Source organism: Macrosteles quadrilineatus, unplaced genomic scaffold (assembly GCF_028750875.1).
Source record: "Macrosteles quadrilineatus isolate MER2022 unplaced genomic scaffold, UCM_ALF_1.0 Scaffold_5__1_contigs__length_97177068, whole genome shotgun sequence".
NCBI lineage: Eukaryota > Metazoa > Arthropoda > Insecta > Hemiptera > Cicadellidae > Macrosteles > Macrosteles quadrilineatus.
In genome coordinates this window covers 44,171,226-44,188,158 of record NW_026542598.1, presented here as the reverse complement: position 1 = coordinate 44,188,158, position 16,933 = coordinate 44,171,226, and the positions used below count along the sequence as shown (strand labels likewise).

Sequence of the window (16,933 nt, the reverse complement as noted above, 5' to 3'; positions counted from 1 at the left end):
AATTAGTGAAATGAGCAATTTGAGGAATGAGGCAAGGCGGAGGGCATAGACATACTATAGTTAAGAATGTTCGATGTTAGTAATTCAATAATAATTACGAGAGAATAAGTAGGGTCAAGTCTGCCTGTACTCTGCTTTGATTAGGAGTTCTGATTCATCTACACCCCACTCTATCAGACAGCCAGTGATGCATTTTTTGAAAATAGTAATCAATGGAGAATGAAACAAATTATAAGAATTACAACGGGAGATAACATTACGATATAAAACTTCAGAAATGTAAGAGGAATTTGTTAATGAGTAAGACTTAGCTAAATGGGAGGTAGTTATTCCGACATTCTGTGCATATCGGGTACTATAAGAATGTGATGTTTGACACAACAGTTGTCAGTGTGAGACAACTGAAGTTTTTGAAAATAAACAACTTTATTATTAAAAGCTAGATCCTTACTATTTCTTAATTTTTAAGGGTCTAAAATCTAAATAGTCTAGTTTACAATAGTTTTATTAGGAATGTCTGGGTGTTTATATGCCACCTAAAGTGATAGCTAGCCCTATAAGGGAAATTCCCTAAAAATATAAAATTACATTGTTATAAATCCTAATGCAGAAATTGTGTTCAGGTTGAGATAAGATTACACCTCATCTCTCCAATCACCCTTTGTGCGCTATTTGATCTGGTGTCGGATTTAAAATAAATATTATGCGTTTAGATGTTTTGTGCAAAGTCGATCCTGCTGATAGGCAAATTTTCATAAATTTTAGCTAGGAAAAGGAAAGTTTTGTAAGTAGCAATAGTTTACTTTTTTAGATATATTTGTTTTACATAGAATATTTTGGGTGGTAAATGTAGAATAGAGTGTTCAAATTCATGTCGATCATAAGGAAGAACTAACCTGATGCAATCAGTGAACAATTTATTATTTACAATTTAAATATTTTACCTTATAAGACAGAAAGGAATTCCTGGTATATATTATTAACTGTATAAGATACAGAATAAATGAAAATTACCAAGACAGAAGAATATGTCTGCTTACTTCACTAAAACAAAGTATTTCTTTTAATTTTTCCAGAATTTTCTCCATCAACCCATTAGTGACCATAATAAGGTCATAAGGGGGGTTCAGGCTTGAATACTTGCACAACAAATGCTTCCAATTGTAATGCTTTAATCGTTTCACAGGTGCAAAATCCATTGTAATACAATTTTTTTGTTGCATCTAGGCATTTCTCAAACAGGTATTTTACTTCAACTTTACGGTAGTAAAGTTTTATAGTTTTAATGCTCAAGGATTGTCTAATCAAATAATTGCCAAGACGTCCCTGTGAAGGATTGTCTAACAAGGTTTATCCATTGTTTGCCGTCCTGCTAATTCATAATTTTACTGTAATACCTTAATTGGCTGTCAACAGGCCAGTCTTTTTGTAATTTAGGAATAACTATTGGTTTTTTGTGAGATGTCTAATCAATAATTTGGTATTTTATTCTTGCATTCCTATCTTATCTTTTCTGGTATGGGTTAATTGGAGCTCAGGCCTCAATATTATAAGGTGTTTTATCCCGATTTGTTGGATTGTTGTGCCCCAGTTAGTTTAAGAAGTATTCTATAAAGTGGCCTTCAATTATCCAGGCACATGATGAATGCCTGCTTTCTACCAATCAGTTTCAGAAAGGTGACTTCTCCCCTACAAGATTGCCAATTAATATCTGTCCTTGAGGAACCTCAATGATGAACTCCTAACAGTTGTAAAGCAGGAGATCAGATCAGGCATTCCCTGCTGCTGCACCTCCAACATTCTACTTACTACCGTAGCGACATTATCATCGTGAACCCATTTCTCATTACTCGACAAGACCAATAGGTAGTTAAAGGTGGCCGTGCCTATAGACTAAACAAGAAGGTATATTATGGTCTATGGTGGACGGTGGTATTCCATTACTTGTAGAGGTGTGCTTCTTTCCTTCAAACTATGTTCTTCTGTCGTTCTTCTGTTGCAGAAAATAGCAGTAAGAATTGTATGTAATGCCCTACACCGAGCCCATTGCAAACCATATTGTTCAAACTGTGTGGTGCGGTGCAATGACTATTGTTAATATTTACATTTTTCAGTGCCTAGTAGCAATCAAAGATAATGAGAGTGTATTTCTGACAAACAGCGACATCCATATGTATAATACAAGGAATAGAAATAACTTTCACATGAACAGATCTAGGTTAAGTTTGTTTGGTCTTGAATTGTTATCCTGTTTCAGGGATGAAATTTTTCAATTGCCTCCCATCAGCTGTAAAAAAACCTGTGTAAAACTAAAGTCTGTAAAAACCATAAAATCATGGCTTTTGTCAAACCCTCTATATAGCTTGGATGAGTTTTATGAAGCAGATCTCTCTAGCATGATTAAAGGAAAGATAGCACAAGTAATGTATAGCTTGGTAAGATGCATGGTTTGCAGCTTTGCAGATGCTGTTTGCTGTGAACTCTTGATTTTATTTTGTTTGCTTACATGTTGTTTTTTATTATTTGATGTTTGATTTGTGCATGTTGAATTGTATATTGTACAGTTTGTATTTAATGGCCAAATAAAATGATTTATGATTTATGTGGAGTAATACCTGCGGACGACAATATATCAGTTTACCTTTCGCCTTTGTTGCTGTTGTCTTCTTATCACTAACGTTATAATCTAACATATATAATTTATAAAAAATACTTACACTGTTTAGTATATGTAGACGATGACTGAGTAAATTTAGTTTTATCTGTTGGCAATACTAGAAAATGTCGGCTGTTGCAGAATCTGAAACTATAACAGCTGTTCAGTACAGTTACAGTAGCTTTAGATATTTTTTTGTACAAGTTCCAAGTTCGTGATCGTGATCAGATGGATGAATTTCCTTTACTGCCATATTTGGGGTTAGGTTTCAATTTAGTTCTGCCGTTTAGTAAGCATAAAATATATTCTGTTTTATTGTTACTTGAGTTTTAAAGAATAATTATGTTATGAAGTGTATTATACAACGATGGATAGTATAAATAACTTTCGTGTAGCGGAAACAAAATTACAGCTAGGCCTTCATGTTAATGAATAACACATTCATTGGTATGGTATGTTTTTATTTAATATTTAGGTTAGAATTAGTTTTGTTAATTAAACATTACTGGAGTTACTTATTTGGAAAAAACTTAGTTTTGGGTAAACAAATTTTAAGAAAAAAAATCAGACTAATATAATTCATTTGTACACACAACTATTAAAACATAGGTAAACAAGACAAATAGTAGGATAGGCCTTCTAATGAGTTATGTGGCATAGGCATAGGTTAAGGTCTTTGAATAGACTGAAAATTTTCATTTCTTCCGTATCGTCCATATTGTAGTGAAAGCAGACACAATAAGTTATAACTGATTGGGTTTTGTCTTTATTCAAAAGACTAGCAGCTGTGTACCCGTTTTACGCACGGGGATCTTGTAGTATTCAGTTGAAACCTTCTTATATACAGTATAAAGAACAGCAGTTGGTTTGCATATTTTCAGATATGCTGGCCAAACAATTATACCTAACTTCATTTTATGTTGTTTGTTGTTGTTCCGGATCGGTATGACAATCAATAAAAGGTTAAATTACCTGTGTCCGCCGGTCGATCGTAATGTATCCTATTACAGGAGATGCATTTCGGTGAAATTAAATCGCCATCATCAGTCCTAATATAAGGTCTTAAACTTCCCCATTAGGTGCGTCTTGGAGTTTTTGAAACACATTCACGAACTGTACACTTATACACATGACGAATAAAAAATAAATACACTGTAGGCCTACTTTAATTTTGACTATGGACATGTAGACGCGCGTCGGTCGTGTGCCGAGTCTCGACTGTAAACGCTCATTTAAAAAATGTAAGTTTCCCAGCCATATACAACACTGATTCAAGGTCTTTTCCCCGGTTATCAAAACTCTAGAACAATTTTATGCACAAAGAATCTCTTTTTTTAATTTACGGTTACCGTACAAATTATTGCACTTGCGATTAATTAAATCCGTTATGTAAGGAAAAACGTTTTTAATCTTACTTGGTTTGAATTTTCTTTCAAAACGTGATAGGAATTGGTTATGGTATTTGTAAACAACATTCAATGGAAACATACCAGTCAGTGACAGCTAGAAGAAATAATCTTGATTTGAACAGCTGTTCGTTACTTCATAGATGAATATGTGATAAACATTGGGAGAAAACTTTACAAAAAATCGCACAAAATTGGGTTTTTAAACGTCGGTCATTTACAAAGTAGTGACGCCATATTTTAATGGCTAAAGACAATCTCGCCAATCCAGTGAATACATTAAAATGATTTGGAACTTGATAGGTACTCTCGTTTTTTAGGAGAAGGCCACGTAAAATGGCTCTTGGGCCGTGACAGACAGGAAGACAGACGGACAGAAATTTAGATGAGACTTGTTTCGGTTTCTTTAATGAATAAAACGTAAAAATAACCTAAAAGTTTATGATTCTGAGCAATGTACAGACAAAACTCTAATTTTATTTATATAGAAAACTATTGGCTGAAAACCACTCGGCAGCAGTGTTGACTGTGTTTCTGACTAGAGATATAAGATGCAAAAGGTCACTGTGACAAGAGAGCTAGGTGATATCATTCGCATAGAGATAGAAATTGCAACCAGAATTCATAGGCAGATCATTTAGGCTATATGGCAATTAAGAACAGAAGGGGACCCAAAACAGAGCCTTGAGGTACCCCGCAGATGCTGAAGGACCATTCACCATCAGCATATAGGCTACCGATCTTATCTTCGATTTGTTTGATAAGACCACAAAAGATTTAGAACACTGTTTCTAATTCCATAAAATTCCAACTTGCAGCAAGACAACACAATCAAAGGCTTTGACCTAAGATCAATGAAGGTGGCCCAGGCAAAATCTTTTTTTTCAAAAGCCCTGTGAATGTCCTGAACCATGGCATCAATTGCATCCACGGCTGCACTATAGTTTACGTCCTACATTTACTCACATAGGCTACTACAGTTTGGTTTTAGCGAATTTCCCTATAGGGAAGTAGCTATTACCGTAGGTGGCACGGTAAGACCTAGGCCCGGGACCGATTTACTTTTTCATTTTGATGTCCCCAGAGGCCAAAAACACTATTCGTTCAAATTTTTATATATGTATATATATATATATATATATATATATAGATTTATATATATATATACGTCCGTGAACGCGATAACTTGAGTAATTTTTGTCCGATTTTGATGAAATTTGGTTTGAAGGTGTAAGGCGGGATAAACTTGAATGAGTTTGCGAACCAGCATGATCGGACCATGGGAACAGTGTTTTACGAGGGCTTTTATGGGGTAAAAAAATGGGTTTTCTCATTTTTGACCCTCAAAACACAAAATTTCTCAATTTCTCTCAAGACCTTGTTAAAGAGCTTAAAAAAACAAATAATTTAGTATGTCAAAGTGTTTTTGTACGGTTATTGGTAACGGAGAAAATTCAAAAATTGTAAATTCAAAATTCCCATGTTATTCTTATGGAGAATATTGTAAAATGATGTAGTTTGCTTGTTTATTGATATATTTGGATTAAACTTGGCCAATTTATTATTTTATACTAAGCTATTAATATTTTACTAAAACACTCGCATAATTAGTTTCCTTGTAGCAGCAAACCTAGGTACTAGTTAAACCTAATTTTATTTAAATAGATTTTATCAAAAATCAGTTCAGACACATGGAAATTTGCTTAGTTGGCAGGTATGCTGCGGTGGGGGTATTTTATACATTTTATATATACAGTATCCTTTGTTGGGAAACTTATTTTATTACTTAACATACCGTGCATTTTAAATCCTAAACAAAGTCAAAACACTTAAATACAAACATGGCATCCATCAGAAGGTCTTGTTGATTAGCAAAATATACAGCAGTTTAAACACCTCCTTTACAATGTTATCATTACCTATATATTATAATCCTTGCAAACCATACGCTACGCATCGATTTATATAGGCCTACTACCGGGGAGTATTATACATTGATGATCATAATATGCTGAAATTCAACACGCAATCAATTAAAACAATACTATACAACTGACACAAGTCCAAGACAAGAACCAGGCAACTACATATTAGGACAAATCATATGGATCGTCAAACTATAATTATTTTATATCTAAAAGGGATCAGCCTCAGCAGTGTGATGTGTAAGGTTCGGTGCTAGTATAGTCAGTCGTCAGCTGTCGGTTTTGTTGTTTGTCTTATATTGACAACTGGTCCGTGTCTCAAGATAATCAGGCTAACACCTGTTTGTGTCAAGTAACATGCACGGGTAGTGACATTAGACAGTGCTTGCCATTTTTCGAAATGGTTCGTTCTTTGCTCTTTTCTTACAATGTGTGATCTTTGTAGCTACCCTTAATTATATAATGAGACACAGGGGGGTTATAGCATTGACTTTATGGTTATAGTTTGATATTTTGATTCAAATAAAATCCATAAAATACGAATGGCTATAAAATAAGATGCCGTTTTGGTTGTTTCGTGTATTTTTTTAATAATTATAAAATATAAATTACATTCATTGTTTGACGAAACTGATTTCATTTTCACAGGTTCCCGGTCTTACAAAACCTACTGCCTCAAACAAATTTGTGTTTTCATTCAGGTGGTTCGAGAGATCCCTGTCGTGGCTATCGGCACACAAAAGCACTTTTATTTTGTCCTGATTTTTTTGTTTGACATTAACTTATTGGTTACAGTTTTATTGGATGGTTTCATGATTGTGGATGGAACTTTTTCTATGACATCTTCTTGACTGTACTCGTGGATTTTAGATAGAGCATCAAAGCGATTATTGAGATTGATTGTGTACTTGTGGTTATTTTAACTGGAGATTGCCTTTTTTTAGATTTTCACTTCCTGCCAGTCAGATAAGCTTTCAGATTCAGCCCTAATGCTTGATTTAGTAGCTAGAGGGGAAAGCAACATAAACAAGAAGATTTAACATTTTCCATAGAGTGTAGTTTTTTTCTAGATTATTATTTTCAGTTGTTAAGAGTGATTTAATAGTTTCTAATGTTCTTATTGATGACATCATGTTGTTTGTTTCTTCTCTAAGTATTTTACACTCCATGCATTTGTAATTTACTGTTGTTGGATTAGAAGTTACGCTATTCTTCTTTTGCACACGTTTTATCTTTTGCACACGTTTTGCTGTGGCAGGGGTATTTTTGTTTATGTTTTGTTTTATTTTTGTTATTTTTCCACTAATTCTTTCAAATGATTACAGGTAATTGGATTGGCCATGATGGTTTATAGTAACCATGACTCAACAGTTTTGGCATTTTTATTCATCCTTATAACTTCATTATTTACATTGCATGCAGTTCGAATTCATATGTAATATATAAATTGAACCTGAAGTAGAATAGGCCTGAACACTGAAGTTCTGGATGAAAAGACTTATTTATTTAATTTAAAACTTGTACATATCCCTTGTTTTGTTACTTATCTGGTTACCTTGTTTTGTTACATAAAAAATGTTTTTTTTAATAAATTTTATGATAATGTATTGTTTTTGTTTTTTTTTTCTTTTTTAATTCTCTAAAATTGTTTCTCAAACAATTCGGTTTGAATATAATTTCAATGAAAAGATTCTTATTTTGAAACCGATACTTTTTTTTGTCACTGTGTTTTCTAGTATATTTTTACATTCCATATTCCAATCTTATAAGTTAAAATAAAACTACTTATATTTGACTTTGTCTCTTAATTTTCTGTTGGTTTCATTAAATAGATTCTGCTCCAAGTGCACGAGATCTAGGTACAATCAATGGGACCTGGATAGTTGGATGGCTCCAATAGTTCAGGGCATTTATCAGAATGGACAGGGTTGTGGATATATTAAAAATATTGGGGGAAATGCCATATATGATTAATATACTTCTATGCCACCAATACCAATGAATTACATCACAGCACTAAACACTAAAGAAAAGACTTTTAGGAACCTGCATCTATCTCTGCAAACACAATGATTTGTTTTCAACTTGTTGGTGACTGTACTGTACTGTAATATATGCATATTAATTTATAACATATTTTATATTTGTTTTGGCAACAGTGATATAACAGATGATTCAGTTAAATAAATTAATACTGTTGGTTGAGCATTACACCAATCACCGATAGTGTACTATCCGCTACCTGTCCGGTATGATGATCCTTCCGTTCGCTCTGAGTTGCCTGCCACCTACACCGACTTCACCATGTAACGTATCCCTTCAGTGGTGTACCAGATTTTTTCGGGCCCCCTGCAAACTTTTTTTGGCCCCCTCCCTGAGTTATTTTTGGACCACCAGTAAACATAATCAAACACCCTGCCCCCTCACCCCTAAGTTTTTTTTTTTTGACCACCGATACAATGATCAAACAGTTGTACATCTTCAGTTGTCTAAACGCTAGTTATACGGACAGGGGGTAAAATTCCGGTTTTTATTGCTAATCTAATTAATCACGCTTTGTCTATTTTCATTAGACTTTCAAATCCGCAGGGATAAAATTCCGCCTTGTACACTCTAGGTTTTTATAATTTGATGTGTTCTGATTAAATTCACAACCGTGAAAATATACGTTTAATCCATCGAACTGATGTCGCGAACTTTGAGTTTCACGACATCAGTTCGATGGATTTGGCCGGAATTTTACCCCCTGGTTTGTGATGTCACGTTTGGCCAGGGGGTAAAATTCCAGAGGGATAAGAATCCGCTACCCCGGAATCATTACTAGCACAGATTTCTAACTAAAGAGTCATTAAAGAGCTCACAGCAAGCGTGGCTCACCCTTTTTGATATATTTTATGAGTTCCCTCATCAAGCTCCCGTATCACGATTTGGACCATGCCGATTGAATATATACAAGTATGATGGTCAGAAGTTTGCCAAAGTAATCTTGTTGGAAGCGTCGGTGAATCTTGCTGTACCTGTTTTTTTTTTTTTTTAAAAAAGAGGTTGGCGGCCTCTTTTAACCTTGCATTTGCCCGTCCACATAGACTAAGCGCCCGTGCGTGGATCGTTTACAGCAAAGCAAGGAGTGAGTATCCCTGTTATTTTGCTAAAAGCAGTAAAATTTGAACTTGGTCAAGTTTTATGCCACTTAGTTAATTCTTCTTTTATATCAGGACATTTTCCAACCCAATTAAAAATAGCTAAAATTATTACCATACATAAAAAGAATGACGAAAAAATCCATCAAATTATCAGCCGCTATCTCTATTACCAACTTTATCTAAAATTTATGAAAAGGCAGTTTACATACAACTAACACATTTTCTTGAAGAACACCATCTCGTGGATAGCTCCCAACATGGGTTTTGTAGCGGGAAATCAGTGACAACTGCTAGTGTTTCTTTTATTGAATCAGTGATAGACTTAATAGATGCTGGTGAACCATCTATTAAGTCATAGATGCTGGTGAACAATTGATGTGTTGGAATTTTGTATGGACCTGTCGAAGGCTTGTGACACTGTGGATCATGAAATTCTTCTTGCTAAGTTAAAATTACTCGGCTTGGATCCTCATTCCTAGTTCATACCTAAATAATAGATATCAGTTTGTTCAGATTACTCATTTAGCCAATAACAATAGAATTATAAATCATAAATCAGAATTGAAACCAGTAAAGTTTGGTGTGCCTGAGGGATCTGTGCTGGGACCACTCTTATTTATATGTTATTTGAAAGATATTTCTAAATCATTATCAAACTCAGATAACACAAACCTCTGCCTATATGCTGATGATTCAAATCTTAAAGTATCTGGTAATAATTTAGAACAGGTAGAAATTTTATCATTCACTGAAATAGGAAATATGATTACTTTTTTTGAAAATCACAACCTCCACTTAAATATTGTGAAAACTAACTACATTTCATTTAAAACAGCCATTGAGCTTGTCACAAGTACAAAATTTCTTGGTCTAACAATAGATAATAACTTGGATTGGAATAAGCATGTAGACAACATTTTAGCTAAAATCAATTCTGGCATGTACGCACTAAGAAGAATGGCAGGGATGTGCAGTGAATCCACTCTTAAAATTATTTGCCATTCATACATTCATTCACACATTTCATTTTGAATTTGTCTGTATGGCTCATCTAAATTAGAAAATCTAGATAAAATACTTAAAGAACAAAAGAAAGCGATTAGAATAATAAAAAACCTACATCCAGGTACATCATGCAGGGAACATTTTAAAATGCTAAACATATTAACAGTTTATGGTCAGTTTATTTTAGACACTATTATGATATTTTTAAACAATAAGAAGGATACAATTTTAGAACAAGAAACACACCATTACAACACGCGAAAAAAGAATGAAATCATACCCACTCACCATAGACTTGAATTTTACACAAAGAAGCCATCTTACAAAGGAGCAAGTTATTTCAGAAAATTGCCAAAAGAATTAAAGTGTCAAATAAACAGTTCCAAATTTAAACTAAAACTAAAAACTTACTTGGTTTGCAAAGTATTATATTCCATAGAAGAGTATCTATCTATCTATCTATCTATATATTAATAGGCAAGCATGTTTCTTTAAAACCTTTTTTCTCAGCTCGTGTGTATCGTACGGAAAATCTACGCATACCGTTAGAAAGCTATTTTCCTGTAGGTGTGCAGAATCCCTTTATAAACTAAAATAGGCACAAAAATAAGCACAAAAAATGAATTTGAAATTTTAAAAAATTAACATGGGTTTTATGGGTTGCTATGGTGATGACGAAATAACAACAAAATATAAACAGAAAATCAAAACAAATGGAAGACATTCCAATCACATGTTTTATTTTAGTGTGGGGTGAAAATAGAGAAGTTTGCACAAAACATACTTTTGGTCGATTTTTCGACCACGGGGCGTGCTCTCGTCTATATATTAATAGGCAAGCATGTTTCTTTAAAACCTTTTTTCTCAGCTCGTGTGTATCGTAGGGAAAATCTACGCATACCGTTAGAAAGCTATTTTCCTGTAGGTGTGCAGAATCCCTTTATAAATTAAAATAGGCTCAAAAATAAGTACAAAAAAATTAATTTGAAATTTTAAAAAATTAACATTGGTCTTATGGGTTGCTATGGTGATGACGAAATAACAACAAAATATAAACAGAAAATCAAAACAAATGGAAGACATTCCAATCACATGTTTTATTTACAGTGTGGGGTGAAAATATAGAGAAGTTTGCACAAAACATACTTTTGGTCGATTTTTCGACCACGGGGCGTGCTCTCGTACTTATTTAATACGCAAGCAGGTTTTTTGTGACAATTACTCCTCCGAAACTACTGAACCGATTGACATGTTTTTGGTGTCATTGTAAAGAGCTTAACGTGAAGTTGTGCAGGAAACTTTCTTTTTAGGGAAATAATTAGAGAGTGAGGCCCTAGGGCCCTTTAAAGTTTCGTATTTCTCCATAAGGATAACATGGGAGATAATTTTTATTTACAGAAACATATGTTTGTTACTTGAAAATAGTCAAAGTCTACTACATAATAATTGCTTTGTATTATGACTCTTAATGTATACTACATTTCAATCAAGGATTGTGTACCTTAAAGTTTACCCATAATGGACCTTACTACCTTATTTTAATGCTGGGAATAGTAAAATTTAGTTGAGATACCATGATTTAGAAAACTTTACTATTATAATTTATGTATTAAAAATCACAAATCTTTGACATTATCAATTCATTTAAAACTAAACAGCTGATTGACAAATTAAACAAATCATCTACTTCATATGAATAGTGATATTACACAAAAATAGTTTTTTTTTTAACCAATAACTTGATTCTTTTTTACTTGTGGGTGTATTTTGAGTTTGCAGTTATGAAAGCACCAAGCCAAGTAACTTTTATCTAATTTTCTTTATAAACCAACAGTATTAATGAATTACTACATGAACTTGACAAGTTAATTGTCAGTATGCCAAGGGGAAGAAGAGTGGGTCCTCGAAAACAGACGAAGGCGGAGACACCCCTCTAGAAAATCCAACTGAGTTTTTTTTAATATAGAGGTCAGTGGATTGCCAAGACACAGATTAGAATAATAATAAAAGGGGGCAGTGGTTTTATTGATGAGGAATATTAATACATCAAAAAGGACCTCATAAATGGTACAAGGCTTCATGTGATCAGAACAATTAACAGCATAATAGAATGTGAAGTCTTAACTGGAACAAGTGAGTGGGGACATATTTGGATTTTGAGGATAAAAATGTGCCCATCTAAAAAAAACTTACCTTTTAAAATGGAAAGATGCTAATTTCTCTTATCTTTGGCATTTGCAGCACAAGCACTGTATAATTAAAGAGCAGCATGGTTCTACCCAGACCAATTTCAGTCATGAGCAACTATATTAACTTATATGTTGTTTTAAGTAAGGCTACATCTTTTAATAGGATACGCATATTCGTTACAGTAACTCTGACCAGGGTAATCTTCCTGAAGGTAACTTTAAGACTAAAATCGTAGTATTCATGGAAGTGCTTTTGTGAAAAAAATGTTGTTTTTTAAAGTTTATTTTTAAAAGCGTGTTTTCTTCAAGCATTTTTATGACCCTCAAAATAGGCTACACAGGCCTATTGGTTGGATATAATAAAATGTTTTGTTAATGTATTTTTAAAATCTTTAAAAAATAACTAAGTTTACCCTATAACCTTGCTCGCTGCCTATAACATACTTGAACTTGAACACTTATTAATTTACTAAATATAATACACATACAGCCAGAAAATGGCTGGACTGCTTCGCTTCTAAGGCTTTATTATTACTGTATTTAATTTTCGAAGTCGACTCAATATATAACACGATGAGTTTGTTTTCTAAATTCCTATGTTATTTTGCGGGGCATTGAGCCGCACAGGTTCACTAGTATGAATAATTAAGCAAATGTTAATTTAAATAGCTAAGTTGACACTATTCAGATGTACTAACATGTACTTGTCTTGTACGAATAAAGATATTTTGATTTGATTTACTTGTTTATGAACATATTTTGATCAAATTTGGAAAATACATTCATTTCTTACTAAACTACTATAAAAAAACACATTTTTACCCTCCCTGTTGCAGCAAACCTTAGTACTCGTTAAACTAATTCTATTTAAATAGGGAATAAATATAATATTTTTAAGGAGGCATTTTAATGTGAAATCCTATCAGGCTAGTGGAAATTCGCTTAGTCTGCAGGTTTGCTGCGGCGGGGGTATTGTTAAGTTTAGAGCAGTTTCATTTTATAATCAGCTGTTCTGGTAGTTATTGTATAATGTATAATAGTAAAATGTAGGACGTAAACTAAAGTGCAACCACATCCACTAACAACTATATTATACTAGCTGTACCCACGGTCTTTGCCCCGTTTAACTTCATAAGTATTCGCATGGCTCAATCACGTCCCGGTTGAAGTTCGTTCGCTACGCTCACTCACCTTTAGGTTGGAGCTCGTTCGCTGCACTCACTTGTTTTCAGGTTAGCTCGTTCGCTACGCTAACTCGCCTCCAGGTTGATGTTCGTTCGCTACGCTCACTCACCTTTTGATTGCAAATTAGCTGTTGTCATAAATTTTAAAAAGTCATCCCATTTATTGTTTATAATACTTTGATAAAGTTCTTTATGTTTTAATATTTAACATTGGAGAATTTAAACGTTGTTAAGTGCACAGGTGTGCTGCGATTGGGGTTTAATACATTTGGACTTATTCAAAAGTAAAATAGTTTTCTGTGCTGCACTCTGTAGAAACACTGTGGCACTATTTCAAATCATGACTAATGCTAATACAGAATGTTGTAATTATTCGAACCTACAAAACAGTTGGTAAAAGTAAACATCTGCTTTTAAATTATATTTATTTGTAAACATTGTAGATCAAAAAGTCTGACATTGGCCCACTTAAAACCCTCTGGGGCAGAGCCCTTTTGACAGATCTGCACCAAACTTCACTCGAACCATCCTTGAAAGATGCTTAATAATGCCTGAAAGTTTCATTACAATCTGTCGAGCGGTTTCGGAGTCCATATCGTATACATACACACACACACACATACATAGTTCCTCTTTTATAGATATAGATTTTAAATCCTATATATTTTTAATGATTTAATACAAACAAACTTTCACATTTATTTAGTTAAGCTTAAAGGGCTCTTAAGTTATTACTTATCACTTTTAAAATATTGAAGATGCATCAGCTGTTAGATATGTTACCTTTCTAAAGTTTGTTTACTTTTCAATGAGTTAAAAAATCGTTTGATTATTTGTATAGCCTTCATTAGCCTTTGATAAAGTTATTAGTTTTGATTCTGCCCCACAGTTAAAATTTAAATACCTACCTAATATATTTTAATTAAAATAAGCAATAAGTACGATCAAGATATGCCTGTATATAATCAACAGTAAGTGTGTAGGCTAACTGTTTTTTAGAGTAGATTTAGAGACCCACATTATTCTCATGACTATTATTGCTCAAGTGTGAAGAACGGGCATAACAACGTGTTAATATAAAAGTTATTTACAGCCTCTAACAGCTTCGAGGTAGCTGTGAATGTAGATTGAGCTACTCATTAGATTGCCAGTTCGATCCTGACCAAAGTCAGTTGCTTGTCGATGATGACTTTAATAATTGGTTCTGGCTAAGAGAACTAGATAATCTCAGCAACTCAGCTTTAGTTCCAACCCATTCCAAACAAGACTCATCCATCATTATTCTTCAACTTAAAATGAGCACAATGTTGCGTTGATGTATATTGATCAAATATAGTAATAATAGCTATTTACATTACAAGTGTAGTAAGAGCGTTTTTACATCACACAGGTGAATGTTGTGCAACGAGTGGAAGCGAGTTGCATAATTCACCTAAGTGATGTAAACACGCTCTTGCGTAACGTGTAACGTACAAGATTTTACCTGACCCGACTAAATACATAGGGTTACGTAAATTATTTTTCATTATCCATTTCACTCATCTTCTAACAGTAACGTTCATTTACAAACAAAAGCTAGGTTATGAAAATACTTTAAAGCATAACAATAACATTCAATCGCACGGCTGATTTCTAGCGTTGAACGTTGTTAACGCTCCTTAGAGGTATATTTTTTAAGTTAAGCACTCAATGTTATTTAAATGGGTTTCATTACCTCGCCGAGTGAGTTTTTTTCAACTTTACGTCACTCGAGAAGTAAAGAAGTTGTATACATCACGCTTGGGATAGGGAAGTTTAACATGGCGGGTTAGGTAAACTAGTAAAAATATTTTCAAACTTTTAATCCTTTGTTGTAAGATACTTTTCCAAACCTTAGTATAATATTTTTTTCTTTTTATAAAGATAAAGATTTTAATAAGATAGCCTAGCCTACTGTAGGTGTCATATCGGCCTACTTCGGCCCAAAATATACAAAAATCTCCCCTTGGACCTAAAAAAGCTGGGGGTCCTAGCTTTAAAAATAAACATGAAAAATGTAAAATACTTTATTTTAACTAACAGCTCACTTAGCATGCAGAAGAACAAAGAAGACCTTCTAAACAGCCCTTATAATACTATTTCAAATGTAGCCTAATTAAACTTAGCGACATTGTCAATATGACAAACATTGTAAATCTTACTCATTAATAAAGCTTAATTTGGAGTTTCATTTATGTAGATTTTAACATAACACTTAGTGCTAAGTTATACCTGCAACAACCTAAGGCACCAACCTTTAATTTAAATGCACAATAGATTTCTTTTTAGATCAACGATCAATACCACTAAAACAAAATTATAGAGTATAAATTGTGGGTAGGACTATTTAGTATGGGGACAACAGTTACCCTTTGAAGAGATTCTTGTACGTAAATTGCAGTTTTGTAAAATAAATATCTCATTACAGTAACATCTACGCAAACTGTTGATCAAGATGGCAATGATGAATGGAATGATGGTGAGTTTCATGCCAGAAATGGAACAAATCATCAGCCAGCTAGAGAGAGGAACAATAGTGACAAGGTTTTATCCAAGAAAAAGACCCGAGAAGAAGACATTGATGATTAGAAGAGAAACTAGACAAATTGTATGGGCAAGGACTGCAGCCACTAGAACTATAGAAGGAGCAGGTAAACTTTTGGGACAAATGTTTCTCTAATAGATAAGAGTATTTTTTTTAAATCACCTACTTAAATCGGCCTAGTACAAATTTAGCTATTAGGTCAAGTTGAACAGGATGACATGTCTAGCAACCTTTGTTTATAATATGTTGTAATTCTCAGGCCTAAGGTTTTCCTAGATTCAAAAACTTAAATCACACCTACCAACTTCTTTTGCCTTTGTTCTCTTGGTATAATAATTTATCACTCTATTTTTTCGAAGATACCCCACATGCTGGTGAAATTATGTGATTTACTCTCACTAAGAAGTGTACTGTAGGTTATGATTTCAAAAATTATGTTTTGTATTGGAAATAATAATAATAATAATATCTTCACCTTTGTCCTTCATTAGGCTACTGTAGACTCTCTCTCGTCCTTACTTTATCTTTTCCCACTTTTTTTGCCTGCTGGTTAATTTATTAACATGCTCACAGCTGTTAAATAAGCAGGGCACGTTAGTGCTAAATAATGCATTATTTTACATGAAGGATGTATTTAATTAACATTTTCTTTATTTATTAAATATAACAAAACTTAAAGGTTTACATATCCTAAGTCATCAATCCTAGTTTAGTCTTAGGCGACTAGTTTTGAAAGAATAATCAAATAGAAATCAGTGTTTAGGTCTTTATTTATAAAATAAAAATATATGAACAAAAAAAGTGTACTGTTTGTTAAAGTTAACTTTTAGAGCTTTTTATGAATCTATCAAAGTTTCTACAT

The 16,933-nt window shown here is 33.4% G+C and overlaps 1 protein-coding gene across 2 annotated transcripts in view; it reads left to right on the top strand.

Moving 5' to 3' along the window:
* The first annotated feature begins 2,904 nt into the window (after positions 1 to 2,904).
* LOC128993901 (1-phosphatidylinositol 4,5-bisphosphate phosphodiesterase gamma-1-like) overlaps positions 2,905 to 16,933 on the top strand; it is an 88,282-nt gene continuing 74,253 nt past the window's right edge. Inside the window, exons 1-2 of one of the 2 annotated variants that reach the window (XM_054417990.1) lie at positions 2,905 to 3,103; positions 15,955 to 16,177. In XM_054417990.1, coding sequence (XP_054273965.1) covers positions 15,982 to 16,177 — 196 coding nt within the window. In that variant the 5' untranslated portion in view covers positions 2,905 to 3,103; positions 15,955 to 15,981. Of the gene's footprint in view, positions 3,109 to 15,954; positions 16,178 to 16,933 lie in introns of both variants that reach the window. The other variant, XM_054417991.1, reaches the window with a different exon arrangement.